The 16,809-nt window shown below is 43.9% G+C and overlaps 1 protein-coding gene across 1 annotated transcript; it reads right to left on the bottom strand.

The window, feature by feature from the left end:
• Window positions 1–10,161: 10,161 nt before the first annotated feature.
• LOC310776537 (zona pellucida-like domain-containing protein 1) lies at window positions 10,162–14,860 on the bottom strand (the record flags this gene model as incomplete). The annotated part of the gene is made up of 9 exons (XM_083636718.1): window positions 10,162–10,298; window positions 10,694–10,799; window positions 10,892–11,060; window positions 11,374–11,454; window positions 11,695–11,792; window positions 12,012–12,084; window positions 12,307–12,491; window positions 13,370–13,590; window positions 14,764–14,860. 9 exons carry the CDS (start codon window positions 14,858–14,860, stop codon window positions 10,162–10,164), a joined length of 1,167 nt encoding a protein of 388 aa, XP_083492844.1.
• Between the last annotated feature and the right edge of the window lie 1,949 nt (window positions 14,861–16,809).

Genomic DNA, 16,809 nt, shown 5'->3' with positions numbered 1-16,809 from the left:
CAAGCTCAAGGATCTGGGAATAAACCTCACCTCCTCCCCACTGACCATCAGCATAGGAGCGCCCCAGGGGTGCGTGTCCAGCCCCTTCTGGTACGACCTCTACACCCACGATTGCGTGGCGACTCAAACTTCGAACACCATCGTGAAATTTGCAGACGACACAGCAGTCGTGGGGCTGATCTCCAGGAGTGACGAGACGGCCTACAGAGGAGGTGGGGGCCCTGGAACAATGGTACCAGGACAACCACCTCTCTCTAAACGTCTCCAAGACCAAGGAGATAATTGTAGACTACAGGAGGGGGGGGGGGGGGGGGGCGTACCCCCCCCAATCACCATCAACGGGGGGGGCACACACCCCCAATCACCATCAACGGCACAGTGGTGGAAAGGGTGGACAGCTTCAAGTACCTGGGAGTCAACATCCACCAGGACCTGACATGGGCCAGCCACACCGCCACTGTTGTCAAAAAGGCCCAACAGCGACTACACGGACTCAGGCGCCTGAAGAAATTTGGGCTAAGGCCAAAAATCCTCAGGGACTTCTCCAGAGGCACCATTGAAAGCCTGCTGAATGGCTGCTTCACCACCTGGTACGGGAACTGTACCACCATGGACCACAGGGCGCTAAGAAGAGTGAGGCGTGCGGCCCAGCACGTAACAGGATGTGAGCTGCCAGAACTGCAGGAACTGTACAACCAGCGGTGCCTCAGGAGGTCCCTGAAGATGATCAAAGACACAAACCACCCCCACAACAGCCTGTTTTTCCTGTTACCCTCAGGGAGGAGATACAGGGTCCCAAAAGCATGCACAAATCGCTTGAGGGACAGTTTCTTCCCACAGGCCATGAGACTCCTTAACATACACAAATAAACTCCCAACAATCATGTAGTAGCTGTACTATAGCTGCTACCATTATGTATGTCTAATGTTTAATTGTATGTTTAATTAGGTCTATGCTATTTGCACCTGTGCAAACAGAATGTTAATTATGTTTAATTATGTTTAAAGTATGTCCATGCCATTTGCACCTATGTGCAGATTATGTCACTGTCTTTGACTTGTCTTATTGCTTTACTGCCTTATTGCTTGTTGCTTCTCTTGTTGTTTTCCTGCACCTATATGCCCTGTTATTTTGTACTATGTTGTAACGGAGTCTACAGCACAAGAATTTCACATGTGATACTTGTACTACGGAGTGACAATAAAAATCTTGAATCTTGAATCTTGAACCCCCCGCAACAAAGAGACAATAGCACATATCCTAAACGGTTGCAGCCAATACAAAGGACTTTACATAAGCAGGCACGACCGCCTGGTGGATCTGGTGTCAAACAGCATCAGAGAAGTACAGGACAATACAACACAAATGCACAAACACAGCACTGTCAAACTGGTTACTGGTTCAATCACAACACCACCGACAACAACACACTGCACAATATCCCAAATACCCCAGACATTGTTTTCATCAATGAAAGCAGAAAGTCAGTCACCATCATTGAAATAGCCTGCTCTTTTGATCTGTACATGGACACCTGCTTCACAACCAAACTCATGAAATATCAGCCCTTGGTAGAATATATTACAACTCTAGGCTACAGCTGCCAACTCATTGTGCTTGTGTTTGGGAGTCTGGGGCATGTCCACAAACTCGTGCTCCGTGGACTGCAACTGGGCGGGCTGCTAAAGCCTGATGCAAAAAAATTAGCAAAATACTGCTCCATCTCAGCCATTATAGGCAGCCTCTTTATCTGGAGAAGACGATGAGTGCTAAACATGCTTACATATGTCAGTTTGCATACTTTATATTTAAGTCAATATTTTGCTGCAATGTCTTTTCCTGTGCTTAAGAAGTACATGCATCAGTGTCTGGTTCAATATAAATGTACTGTACTGCGGCCTTCTTCTAAAATGTTTGGATCTGTAATATTTGCTCTACTTTGGATCCGAATAAAAGTATTTAAATGTGTGTGTGTGTGTGTGTGTGTGTGTGTGTGTGTGTGTGTGTGTGTGTGTGTGTGTGTGTGTGTGTGTGTGTGTGTGTGTGTGTGTGTGTGTGTGTGTGTGTGTTCAGTGGAATTCATGGAGGGTAGACGTAAACTCACGACTCACTTGCAGTGGACTTACAATGGACTAATGAGTCAGGCGGATGAAGATACGTGTGGAACTGGGCCGCTCCTTACAGAGAAAATGACTAATCCTTCTGTTCTGTCCTCCCTTCTCGTCAACGTCTCTGTAAGTGCAGGTGACATGTGACACACATCAGCACATATAGGGTGAACCGCACGGCATAGTGCGTAAAAATACGACACGGAGCCCACCCTCAATCCAGTCACAGTCAGCGCCAGTCGGAGCGGCAGGACTCCAGCCACTATAGGCTCCACCAGTGATCATATGACTAGGTTCACAATACGTAATCATCGTTATTTCTCACTGACTCCACCAAGTGGCTCTATTGCTTAAAGGTGGAGCGCTGAGCAATACACCCCTGATGCAACAACAGCATTATGACATGCCGTCACCGTCACACAAGATTGGCTGCTATAGTGCAACGATCAACCATAACAGGAAACCACACACATCCTCGTCCTCTCCATGTCATTATGGATCCCACTCGTTTTCCGGTCAAGACCCGCCCTACTCTGCCTCTTAGACACGAGGCGGATGAGATGATGAATGGTGATTGGTTGGCTTTAGGTCATGAGGAGTGAAGATCAGTTGGGGTTATGGTAAGAATACCAGGGTAAGAGTGAGCACAGACCAGAAGAGCTGAGTGGTTGACACATTGCTCACTGCTATACTGGTGGCTGGCAGCCCTGTGGGCGAGTGAGCGAGTTTGACTCGAGAGAGCCAGCTGGCTACTAACTGCTAAAGAAGGGGCCGGTGAGCAGAGACTGACCCAGCCGCCAGTATAAAGAATGTGAGCTTGGGTCTCTGTTCTCGCCAGGGACGGGGGAGAACTTGAGGCTCCAGAGACACTGACAGTGTTTCGGTTTTTCTCTGGCGGAAACAACAGTGTAGGAACAACTCGGCTATGAACCAGAGGCTGACTGCGACTCGACCATCTAAGGAGGAGCGATGTGGATAGAAGCCAGTCTCGCATTTGCCCGTTTAGGGGGAAGGGAGAGATTGACACATCACTCGCCGCCATACTGTTGGCTGGCAGCCTTGTGGCGGTGCCGATGGCTGTGAGGAGGTGCCGACAGTGACTCAGTTGTTCTCTGGGGGAAGCACGAGAGTGTAGATACACCTAGGCTATGAACCAGAGGATGACCACAATCCAACTGTGTAAGCAGGAACGATGTAGAGTCAAAACCATTCTCCCCCTCGGCCGTCCTGATGGGGAGGAGAGTGGTCAAAACATCGCTCCTCGCCCTACTTTGGTCTACTTCTAGGTAGAAGCGACTGTGAGCCAGGCAGGGAAGAGGGTCAGGGGAGAAGAACAAGACGTCCTTTAGCTTCAGGGGAGTCAAGCTCAGACCACAGCGCCCGCCCACCCGTGCATATTCCGGTCTGATGCCCCCGCCCCCTTTGTCTGGTTGGTTGTTTGACAGCACTATTGTGGTGGAGTGAACAACCAACGGCCGACCTCAGAGGAAGAGGCTCTTTTGCTCGGCTGGTAGTCAACACTTAGTACTAAAGCAAACGACCAGCAACTGACAATAGAGGAAGAGGCGTTATACAGTATGCAGAGGTGGATACTTCATCTAATGTATCCTCAAGCAAGAACGCGGGGGCCAGAGAGCCCATAACCTGATGATGGTTCTGCCTCTGTGCCCCAGAGGGGAGCCAGCAGGTAGCGCTGTGACCCGGGCTGTATGAGTGCAAACTGTTATATTTCTCACTGGTGGAGCCACTAGGCTCTACCAAAGATCATATAACCCAGTAAGCTGTAAGCACCTCAGAGCCGACAACAGCGACACTGAAACACAACGTACTATAGGGTGGCGTGAACCAGGTACTGAGGCGAGGCCTGTGGCCGGGCGGGGGCGCTATGGGCCGGGCTGTGTGCAATCGGGCTGCATGAGGGGCTGAGAAGCTGCACACAACAGACTTGACAACAGTGGCACTGAACCTAGACTCGCAGTAGCCAGCCATAGATACGATACATCTACGTCTGGAACACAACTCTGAAAAGTGGCGAACGCCTGTCCCCCAAAGAGGCATGACAGACACACGAATTAACCAACCATGGACGGCATGCTAGACTTCCAGCCCAGCCAATCAGATTTCGCCGCAGGCTTCCTGATGGCCGAACCCGGAAATATGACTTTTGATTCAGAACCTCCGTCGCTGAAAGCATGCTGACGTGAGATGTTGGGTCTGACCACGTGAGACTACACTGAACCCATCAGCACTAACGAGAGTGGTGAGAGCAAGCACACTGAGGCAAACCCACTGAGGTCGGGAAGAAGAATATATCAGCTTGAAAAAGATAATGATAAAACCTCATTCACATAAGGCTTCAGGGAGGGAATATGAGTAATGCTTGGTGTATTACTTATAGTACTCACCAACTTCATCAGGCTTCATCAACGTCGCTAGCATTGAGGTGCAGCACAAGGGCGTCACCGTCGGGGCATCGGCGCTGGAGAGGGCCCAGCACTCAGCGACAAGGAAGGGAGACCCCACCTTCCATATGGAGATAGAAGATCTGGGGATGTGCTGCAAATCTTGCCAAGGTAGAGGAAGCCCATCTGAGGCTGTTGTTGTCATCAGAACGCTGACTGGATTGAGGGTGGGCGGACTCAACCTTTGTATGCACTATGCCATGCGGTTCACCCTCTTGACTGACATATAGGCCTATGTGAAAAATTCAGTGCATTACCCTCTTCCCTGGAGTGTAATAGGCAATAGAGCCACTACGTGGAGCCAGTGAGAAATATAACTCCTCATGTGCTGACCTCTGGTCTACTGCAAGACTGAGTCAGTCTGATGTCTGGTCTTATGATGAATGTGGAATGTGGAATGTGGAACTGGATCACTCCTTCCAGAAAAATTGACTAATCATTCTGTTATTTCTTCATTTTGCTCAACTTCTCTGCAAGTGCAGTTAATCTCACCACAAATTGTGTAAGCAAAGGAAAAGATGGATCTCACTTCCGACTATATACGTCTTCACTGGCAGCTGGGAAGGTCTCAATGGACCAGGCTCTGACTCTGCACCTAGACCCTTTTGGGACATGTGTTATCTAACTGTAAGAGAGTTATCTGTTACAGTTAGATGAGACACGCCCCCATGTTATCCTCCCCCCTGCGTGCTAGGCACACCCACGCGTTACCCGCAGACTCTGACAAGTGCATGGGGTACTATGCACTCATACTGTCATACACTTACACACATCCAGGCATACACTCACCAGTGCATATTTTATCACAGACATCTTAAGGACCGCAATGGAAATAAGCTGTTAGCTTTATTGCGTTTTTATCCTTTTGATAATGGTGGGCCTATGTATGTACAGTATATATGTATATACTGTTTGTTCATTATCAATAAAGATCTCAATCAATCAATCAATCAATCAATCAATCAATCAATGGGGCTAACTCGAACCCAAAATGATGATGATGATTTTCAAGCTAAGAATGAATATGCAAAGCTCAGGCCCATAGTGTCTCAAACGGAGATGGAAATGTTAATTCATGCTCTTTATATCGCTCCTTTTCACCTGTCTCAGGCTCAGCAAAACATCCCTGGATCGCTTACAAGTGGTCCAAAAATGTTGCTTCTAAACTCTTGACCATGGTCCTCCAGAAGGTCTCATGTGACACTGAATCTGATTGGTCTTCACTGGCTCCCCATCAAATGCAGAATCCAATTCAAAGTTCTTGTGATCCCTATGGCGCAGCTCTGCAGTCTGCAGCTGCCTAGCCTGCCTATCTGCGTCATATGTCACCAGCAGGTCCTCTGATCAGAGTTTGCTGGTTGTTCCTCGATCTAGGCTTAAAACTAAAGGAGCGTGCTTTTGAGGTTGTTGTGGCTCGTAATTTTGGAACTCTCTCTGGACTTTAGATGCGTGGACACTGTGGACACCTTGATGTGTGGACACTGTGGACACCTTGATGTATGGACACTGTGGACACCTTGATGTATGGACACTGTGGACACCTTGATGTATGGACACTGTGGACACCTTGATGTGTGGGCACTGTGGACACCTTGATGTGTGGACACTGTGGACACCTTGATGTGTGGACACTGTGGACACCTTGATGTATGGACACTGTGGACACCTTGATGTATGGACACTGTGGACACCTTGATGTGTGGACACTGTGGACACCTTGATGTATGGACACTGTGGACACCTTGATGTATGGACACTGTGGACACCTTGATGTGTGGACACTGTGGACACCTTGATGTATGGACATTGTGGACACCTTCAAAAAGTAGCTCAAGACCCATCTGTTTAGACTTGCCTTTGTGTAATTTTTCGATTTTCTATCTATTTGTTTTTTTTTATTGTGTTAATGTGTTTTATGTCTGTTTTTTTTATTGTGTTCTATCTCTGTATATCTGTATGTACCATGTTTGTTTTATTTCCTCTGTGAAGCACTTGTGACGTCTCTGCTCTCAGATGATATAAAGTTACTTGCTTATTTACTTAACTCTGGGCCTATAGGCCTATAGGCTATGCTGCGTTCAGGTTATATCGGATCTACTAAAAATGTTAAATGGGGGGGGGGGGGGGGTGTTCACATCAACTGCCTATAGTAGCATACAAGTATAGCCACTTTCAGACATGCAGTGAACTCCTGAAGATATCCAAACGTTACTCGGATGTAGTTGTTTTTTTGCAGGCTCCGACATCTCCCACTTTGGATTTTGGATGTGGCCGTTCTAACAAGTTAAACACATGAAGCTGAAGCTTTTGAGTCATAGCAACAAAAGGTCATCCTGTTTTTCCACTTCTTCTGATATGACATGAATGTAGCATTACAGTTTGCCCACAGACAGTAGCCTATCTCGGCCTCACCCTGAGTCTCAACAAAGAGCGCGCGGCTACTGAACCTGGCTCGACAGTTAATGACTTAGCTTTGTGTAGCACACAGGTATCACATTTATACCTGCAGTGAAGGCACGCCTACATTTTTTGGCACATTAGCACATCTCATTAGCCCATTAGTGCAACTCTGACATTGTTTACTATTCTAAGTCATCATAATGATAGAAATCTCCATGTTCACATGCCTGACCTAAATTACAGAAAGCCGCTCCATCAATTTCTCATGATTGCCCTGTCTACTAAGTGAAATGTATAGCCTACAGACTGACTCAATACATATTAATTGGACAGAAAATGACAGGCCAATTATTCTTTCAACTCAGAACAATACCGACCAAAAAGGCTGGGTAAAAAAAATAAAAATAAATAAATTGCAGAGCAACATTTCATCCTAGCAGAGAGATTTCTCTTAATCTAAAATAGGACATTACAAACATAGCTTTACAAAATGCTACAAAGATAAATAACATCATGGCATGACTTTCTTGCACTACTTTAATAGTCAGGTATTCCTTCAGCTGTTCCATCATGTGGTCAAAATATGCAAAGTCAGCCGCATAAGCAGCACCAATACAAAATTCTTCTAGCTCCTCTTGATTCTGTCCCCTTCAGGCTATTAACATTTTAGAGGGCGCACCAGCTGGATCTAAAGGTTAATGTCCACACCATTAGAGAGAGAGGGACCAAGCATGCGTTGATCCCTGTTGATGTAATTAAATTAGAGGGAAGTCTTAGAAAAAGGAGGATTTACACAATCACATGCAGTCCTAATGGAGCTCTACCTTCCAACTCAACTGATTTATCCCCTAATGTTTCAAAGTGGGTCGTCTTGTCATGGAGATTGTCGTGGCCTAGTTAACAATACAGGACGTCGTAATTAGATCATTTTTCAAAATGAGCTGATTGCGTGTTCTTTTTATGGCATACAGGAGAAGACGTCTCATTTTTCACTGGGTCATTCAGACAACATCCATCTTACCTTTCCCTGACAAAGCTAGAAATGTATAGGCAGCTGATTACCTTTTAGCCCTTCTGAAAGCTGACAAGCCAGCTTTAAGTCTGTGTGGTACAACATGACATGGAGGCATGACTCGAGAGAGCAATGAAACAAATCTAATGCTGACTAATTCAATAGGTTATGAAATTCATCAACTTAAATTATTAATCGAGGGGGAGTATTATGTATATTTCTGTACGCCAACCTATCCACAAAATGTAGGCCTATGTAATGTACAGGGAGGTAAAGTCACAATAATCCTTCAGTGAAATTAGACAAAATGAAAAATGGTGATTAGACACCCTCTAGTGGAGAATAATTAGAAAAACATTACTTCACATGTCTTGACACTAACCTAAATGCACCTGCAGGCAAACCAAGAAAGCAAACCTTGAACTGTAAAGGAAATTCTTCGCATATGAATTTGCAATTCTGATTATGCAAATGGAACAGTACTACTTTATTATTTTACCCTCCATGTATACTCAATTAGCCCATTTCACATCCCACCAAAATCATCCATTTTGTATAAGAGGCAAGAAGTAAAACAGGTGCAAGAAAGACATTAGAGCCCCGGCACTGGAACACCTAAATGGATTGCAAGTTGGAAACCCTCATTAGTGTTCTGCTTGCACCCGCTTTACTTCCTGCCTTTTAGACACAAAATGGGTGATTTGGGTGTGATGTGAAATAGGCTAATTCCCCCAGTTATACATACAACAGCATTGCAGTGTGTGCCAGTTCTAACCAGTTTGCTGAATTAATCACTTTCATTTCCTTTAAATTCCCCCAAATAAACACAAGCTGACCAACACAATGCATTCATTGTAAATGTTGGATTGTAAATGTCTGAGTGTTGATGTGATGGCATGCACTATATAGATATATACTATATAGGCTCAGGCTGTAGGTTAATTTCTTACAGAAATAACATCTTGATTCATATTCTACAAGCTTTAATGCATGACAACATGAAACAATGGCACAAATATACAAAACAGCAACCATTTGCTTCATGTAAATATACAACTTTCTCAGAAGTTGTCACAACATTCCAGATATTGTAACTAACAACACCATGGAAAATCCTTTACCAGGCTAGAAATTCTCGAGCCTCATTAAAAGTCAGATTATGCAGGCTTGAATAATATTGGTTTAGCTTGAAATTATTCAAACAAGCAAAACATGCTATCATGCTATGCATGGAATTAATTCTGCAAATAAATAAGTGAATTTACCTGCTTATTGTCTTGATATCACTGTAATTATTAATTCACGTGATATCTTTGGATTCTTTATTTATCCCTGTGGCCTATGTATCCAATAGAGTGCAGGGCAATGCCACACTTATTTTGCATCTAGAATTTAATTATACATGCTTTTCTACATATCTAACATGCAACAAAAATGAGACGTATAGCAGTCAGCACTGGCTTGCACAAAATCATCAATGTTGTTTGTCAAAATTAGATACGGTTTGTGACTGTCTGCAAACCATTGTCTGCGTCACCCATGTTCATGGTCCATACACAGATGTACTGTAGCATTGGATGTTACATAAAACAGAAGTATGAGCACTTGTATGAAAAATATGTACACATTGGCTGCATATCCAAAATGTAACGTTGGACAAACATTTTATATTTATTATAATACAGTTTAATGTAATTGATTATATTTCATGTATTGCATTGTTTCCCCCCTTTGACCCTGCCTGCCTGTCTGTCTGTCTGTCTTTCTTTCTTTCTTTCTTTCTTTCTTTCTTTCTTTCTTTCTTTCTTTCTTTCTTTCTTTCTTTCTTTCTTTTTCTTTTTCTTTTTCTTTTTCCTTTTTTTTCTTTTTTTCTTTTTTTCTTTCTTTCTTTTTCTTTTTTCTTTCTTTCTTTCTTTCTTTCTTTCTTTCTTTCTTTCTTTCTTCCTTTCTTTCTTTTTGTTAAGTGTCATATGTCGGTCTATTATTCAGTCTTTATTCCCTAAGCTGTAACAGCCTCTCATGGGATGGAAACAAACATCAAAGTGCTCCAAAGTAAGTAGTAAGAAAAGTAATGAGTAGTTTGATTCAGTACAAGAGAGTCCTACATTCATACCTCCACCAGTATGTGAATGTCACCATGTCAAACTCATCATCATCAAGGTCCAGTCAGTGGCACTGCTAGCTTTGCCGCTTCACCTTCCTATAAAAAGCTGCAGCAATCAATATGGCTGCAGCGCCTATCACAATGAGGACAGCCACAGCAATTCCCAGGCCAACAGATGCACCCTTGCCATTAGGCTGGCCACCAGACAGCGCTGTGCACAAATGAGAATAACAGCAAAATGATGCATTATTCCAGTAGACAATAGAGGACAATTATGTCTTGCTGAAGATAAGAAATGCTATTCTTTCTGGTGGACTGTAATTAATAATAACGTTGTGAATGGTTATTGTTATGGTCAAATTAAAAAAAAAACATACTCACCCTGTTCTTTGGTTACAAAGGCTGGAAGAAGAAAATTATGCCTTATCAATATGGATAGTTCTAAATGAGTGATAAATATCTTATAGCCAAAGTATATTAAAATATTAGAAATATGATTTAAAATATTATTTATGAGAGGAGGAGCAGAGAGAGACACAGAGAGATGTGATCAATGGCTACAGCGTGTGTTAGACATGCACACAGATGGACTGATGGGAGACATACGGCTCTCTGCCTTGGTGATGATGGGCATTGTGAGCAGAGATGGTGCGGTGATGTCATCTGTGACAACGGTTTTCACACTCCTCCTCTTCCTGTTGCCGTTGCATTGCTGTGGAACAAGCCAAAGTGAAACACATGGTGAGGATGGAGAAGGTGATGTGTGAAGAGTTCTGCTTTACATGTGCGCGGTACCCATCTTACCTTGAAGGTGCTGCAGGTGGTGCGCTCACACAGTCGGGTGACGCAGTGCAGATAGTAGGTGGAGATGTGCTCATTCTGCTGCTCGATGAAGCGGAATGCCGGGAAGTAGAAGCGGGCCTTCTGGCTATCCCCGTTCTCCAGCATGGTGGTCAGCTGATCTATGGAGCACCTTTTGGGAAAAGGCGAACCTCACAAGTGCCCATTTGCACATCACATGGATAGATACAGAGAGTGTATTAACGATAAGAAAGGAGGAAGGTGAAATCGAGAGCATGGCTCCCCTGGCTTCTAGATCATGAGATGTTTACTTATGGAAACCTGCAGAGAAAGCTGCGGAGATACTTAACTCTGCCTGTCAGAGCACAGGGCAGAACAACACACTATCAAGGCTTAGGTGGAATGGAAGAAAGTTATACTGTAATAAAAGCCCCTGTATTCTCAATATCGATTGAAGTGTATTGCTTTTTGTGCGTTTGACTTACGAGACGAAGAGATTGAAGTTGGTGGAGTTGGTGGGGTGTGCAGACACCGAGGCGTAGCAGCGGTCCAGGAGAACAAAGTACCTGTGGAGAAAGAGTGAGGTCCCCAGCACCGAGTCAGAGACTCCAGGTCACAGGTGGAATCCTCTATCACAATCTATCAAGACACTTTCGGTTGGAGATAGTGACTAAGAGCACACTGACTTAACTCTACATATCTGTGCATTCATCCAGGCACACGGCCTTCCATGCATTTCCGTCATCCAATTCTCCATCAGCCTATATAAAAAGATGCGGCTGTGATGTAATGGTAAAGCTTCTTACTGGGACGTCAGATTGGTGGCAACCACCTGCACGTAGATATTAGTTCTCAGTTCAATCCCCACAGGCGGAATTACCAAGGGCGTGGTGTAATTTATATCCTGGCAAAGGAAGAAGGGTGGACAATTAAGGCAAAAATCCTATACTGAGCCTTACGTAAGATGGATGGTCTCACCTTACAGCTGTCAGAACCTTCAGAGAGTTATGGGGCACTGCTCTTTTATAATGCTTACACGCCATCCGTGTCAGGCGTGTCAGGCGGAAATGTGTGTAAGTGAGAAGGTGGGTCAAGTGGCAGCGCCCTGTGCGTGTCTTCTCACCTGGTACAAGGATAAGCTGAGGGTACTGATGAAGCTCCCATTGTTGTCCCGCAAAGCGATGGAGGAGGCCGAGCTGAGGGGGAGAAGAGCAGAGGGAGAGGAAGAAGGTTTGAATAAGATATTGCACTCTACCCAGGTGGGAACCTTGTCATTCCAAGCTCACAAATCTCTGTTTTGATTTGATTGCTGATTTGATGAAGTATAGGCTATAAGAAATCAAAATGTATGTATGAATGATGTATGAAAGTCCCTGTTGATTTCCAACCCACACAATATAAAGGGAGAGCGCACTTACACGTCCAACTGGGTGTTATTGACGAGATACTCAAGCGGGTAGGAGCACGAATAGAAGTACTTCAGCTCTGCGTTGTAGGTGACCATTCCACCGGTGGGGTCGAACGATCGGACCACTCCGCTCACGTTGACGGTCTGGACGTTGGAGAAGTCAGCGAATACGCCCGTCCCTGTAGCGCTCGTGGTCTGAGGAGTTATTTAATGAGAACATGATTATTTTCAGCCACGACAGCAACGCTGGTACTGTTTTCACCTTGTCTGTGTCATCATGCCAAAATATGGTCCTGGAGACATCTATTGTAGTGGGAACTACCACACAGTACTTTGTCAGGTGTTTATATGTCTGTCTGTCTGTGCAAGATGCAATCAAAAAACTTTACAGGTGTGTTGTAGTTGAGATCAAAATGAAGGCAGAGTTCGAAAATGGGTGCGGTCCGAGCAAGGGGGCCGGCCCCCCACAACCCTAACCCCACACACACTTTACGCCACTGGCCCATAAGATCGCAAGATGGTCATACAACATGCAGTTCACTAACAAAAAATGATGAATTCATAGCAAGAAAGTGTGGAAAAACTTGCTCAACTTTGTCGCTATCCTCAAAAAGCAGCTGATGTGAATGCATAATAAGTAGAATGAGTTAATAGCATATTGATTCACTTTATGTGTACAATCGTCTCTTATTTCCACCCGGACTGTCTTTGTGATCGTTCACCTCCAGTACCTGAACCTGATCCAGAACATCTGTGCAACATAATACTCTCCTCACCTTATTAGTTATTATGTAGTCAATACACTGATATTGTTGAGTTTATGTAATTTCATTCATTTGGTACTCTTTGTTTGTTTTATTGATGCAAATTGCTTTATTGTCACTTTCTTTTGTCTGTCTGTTTAAATGAGTTCCGCTCAGAGATCTATAGGATTTCTTTCTTTTATCTCACCCACACAATTTTCTTCACTTGTGTTTTCTGTCTTATATAATGATTGTTTCACTCTACAAATAAATAAATAAATAAATCACTCAATATTTTGACTCAAGACACTACGTGGACTCAATGCTTACCATGAAGGTACTCCCACAGGCGTTCCCCTCTTTGATGGGGAAGCTGAATCTCAGCACTGGCGGAGTGACTGACATATCCAGCGTGCCCTGACAGTCCACATTGTTTCTGATGTGGTTCAGGATCAGTAAACTCTCGTTGTATCCGGTATAGACAGCCGGGCAGATTTCGATAGCCAGGTCAATGGTAGCTGTTCCACAGACCGCTGAGATATCGGTGTAATCTGATGACGATAAGATAACAATGTCCCTGAGCAAGACTGATAGGAATTCACACACTTCAAAAGTCCCATATCATGCTATTTTTAACTGTATAAAACATCCCATGGGTCTTGTTATAAATTAAATATAAATTCTGTTGCAATTCTGTGGGACTTCTCTATGTGCCCTGTCTCTCCCCTCATTAACTATGCGCTGTTTTGATAAGATCAGATCAGATCAGATCAGATCAGATCAGATAAGATCAGATCAGATCAGATCAGATCAGATAAGATCAGATAAGATAAGATAAGATAAGATCAGATCAGATAAGATAAGATAAGATAAGATAAGATAAGATAAGATAAGATAAGATAAGATAAGATCAGATAAGATCAGATAAGAGGATCTGTTGGGATATCCTTGGAGCAGTTGATTATTTTCTGTACATTTTTCCATTCTACACAGTTATGCTACAGACAGCATGCTTTGATCTTCCACATTCAGTTGGAGGGGTGGCATTGTAAGCAGGCAAATTAAATGAGTGTTACTTTGTGATGTCACAAAATCACAGAATTCAAAACGACTCGTTTGGATGCACTTTTTCCTTACATGGCTGGTGTGGCTTTATCTGGGGATGTGTTTTGACATGGTGTATACTGTATATGGCACGCCCAAGTCCTTTTTAATCAAAGAAATCTTGTTTTACACAAGATGGGACCTTTAACAGTGGTACCTCAGTCAAGCAAGTGAATGACTTTAAAATAGTGGTGCAATTTATTCAGAAAAATATGCCACATGCATTCACACATATTCAGAATCAGAATCAGAAAGACTTTAATGATCCCCGGGGGGAAATTGGGAATTCAATTTCCATATTCCAGAACAACCTGTTATATTCAATATTCCAGAACAACCTGTAATTGAATAAAAACACCAACTTGCATGTACGAACAAGCAAACTCCACTATTTGTGTACAAATAATGAAATAACATTTAATAAAGAAAAATCCAAATGACTGAGGTTCTGTTGTGCTGGATTTACAATACATATTTATTAACTCCAATTAAAGCCTGCCCTTAATAAGTCATTTAATATCTGACTGAAAACATTACTATATCTTTAGATGTAGACTCATCTATAATCCACACAACCGACTAATCCAAAACAAAACGTGAGAATGAACGTGTTCTTGTACCTGGTCTTCTGGCCAAGTCTCCACAGTCATCTGTTGTGAGGGCCTCTCGGCCCGCAATACACAAGGAGGTCAGTATGAGGCAGCTGAACAAAGCCATCTCCCTGATCTGCCCTCTGTGGAAAGCTGAGGCAAACACACAGGTGTCAGTTAAAATCCATTACAATGTACAGGGAAACATCTGTAGGTCCAGAATAATGAAAGCGTCCAACGTAAGGTCCAATGGTGTCAAGCAAGGAGCTATTGGTTGTCTCAGTATCTTACCTCTTCAATCTCTCTGCTGATTTTGGGTGGGAGAGCAATGGTCTGCTGTATATATATGTCAAGCTGAAGAATTGTATGGCTGCAGCACTTTCTTACGATTGGATGGAAACAGGGTCAATGGCACTTTGGTGGGGCTGCTTCAGTTTGCCCGAACAATTCACTTTTTGTGGCTCAGGCTCTGTGCTTCTTCTCCTGGAGGCAAATGATGAAACCCAACACAGTCACCTTCAAAGTTACATGGTTAAACAATGTCCATATGGCTTTGTGTGTGAAACGCCCCCCTAATATGAAACTTAATAAAGTAAGAGAATGTATAGCTTATGGTCTACTGGGACCACACACAATGAGAAAAGGAGGCCCCCTGTTGTCCTCTCAGGTGTTTTTGCTGTTTAATATGACCTGGATGAGATTTATTTAGACTAAATAGTACAAATGATCACACAATGTTCTTATCAAATAGAGACTGTGTTGGATTTCACTAGGAATTCACTATGCCTCAAGCCTGTAATCAAAGTGTTAATTCTCACATGATGGGTCAGGATTTAAGTACAAAAAAAAAAAAAGTTGTGTGTTTGTGCTTGTGAGTCACTGCTGAAGCTCGCACACATCCAGACCATCACTTAATTGGTTCATCACAAGGCAGGATTGAGAGGACCTGAGTGAAGGACACTGAGTGGTAATCAGATCTTGTCACGGGAGCCACCTGGGAAGGGAAAGCGTTCACTGTGTTTAGGGTCAAATCTGGGAGTGGGTGTCGCCCTCACTCTTTTGTCGCACGCACGAAAGCGATTACGGACACTTCAGTCACGTTAGCACAGTTATGACGTGTCCACTTCAACATGCTAAGAGCCCTTCTACCTTCTCACCCAATCACCTTGGTGCAACCTCCTCCCCTCCACTCACAGACACACTTCCAGAGACACACACACATACACACACACACGCATGCACGCACAGTCGCACACACACACACACACACACACACACACACACACACACACACACACATGCAGACATACATACACGCACACACACACGCACACACACACACACACACACACACACACACACACACACACACACACACATGAACACACGCATGTATCATATTTTTCAGGTCACTCTGCCTGGCTTTGGCCCTTGCAGTTGAACCTGGCAGTTGAACCTGGCAATTGGATTTGGATGCTGAAGCCAAGCCTCATTCCCACTGTGGGAGGAAGGTTTACTCGCTCATCAGTGACAGTGAATTGAGAAGGTGATGAGTGCATTTATTTGTCTGACTTCAGTTCTCTTTGGTCATTGTGGATGCTAAACTGCATCGTACAATGGCTGTTGAAATAAGGGATTAGACAGATGTAGAGCAGTGAATACAATAGTGGGGGGAAATCTGGCATTTCTGATTAAGCTTCCACCAGACATTTATAACGGTAAACGGAAAGGAAATCAATACAGCTAAAATTGAAAGATTACTTCTGGCAAGCATCAAACATATAACATCCATGGCCCTGGCAGTTCATTAATGGTTTTTACTGCCCCCCCCCCCCCCCCCCCCCCCATGGCATAACACTTTAGATACACCATGTATGGAGCCCCTAAGGGGACATGGGCATGAGAAAGTTTCCCGTGCTCACGAGAAAGTTTACCATTCTCATGAGAAAGTTTACCATTCTCATGAGAAAGTTTCCCGTGCTCATGAGAAAGTTTACCATGCTCACGAGAAAGTTTAGCATTCTCACAAGAAAGTTTCCCGTGCTCATGAGAAAGTTTACCATTCTCACGAGAAAG

The sequence above is a fragment of the Poromitra crassiceps genome (assembly GCF_964638095.1).
Source record: "Poromitra crassiceps genome assembly, chromosome: 5".
Lineage (NCBI taxonomy): Eukaryota > Metazoa > Chordata > Actinopteri > Beryciformes > Melamphaidae > Poromitra > Poromitra crassiceps.
This window is presented reverse-complemented; position numbering and strand designations above follow the sequence as displayed.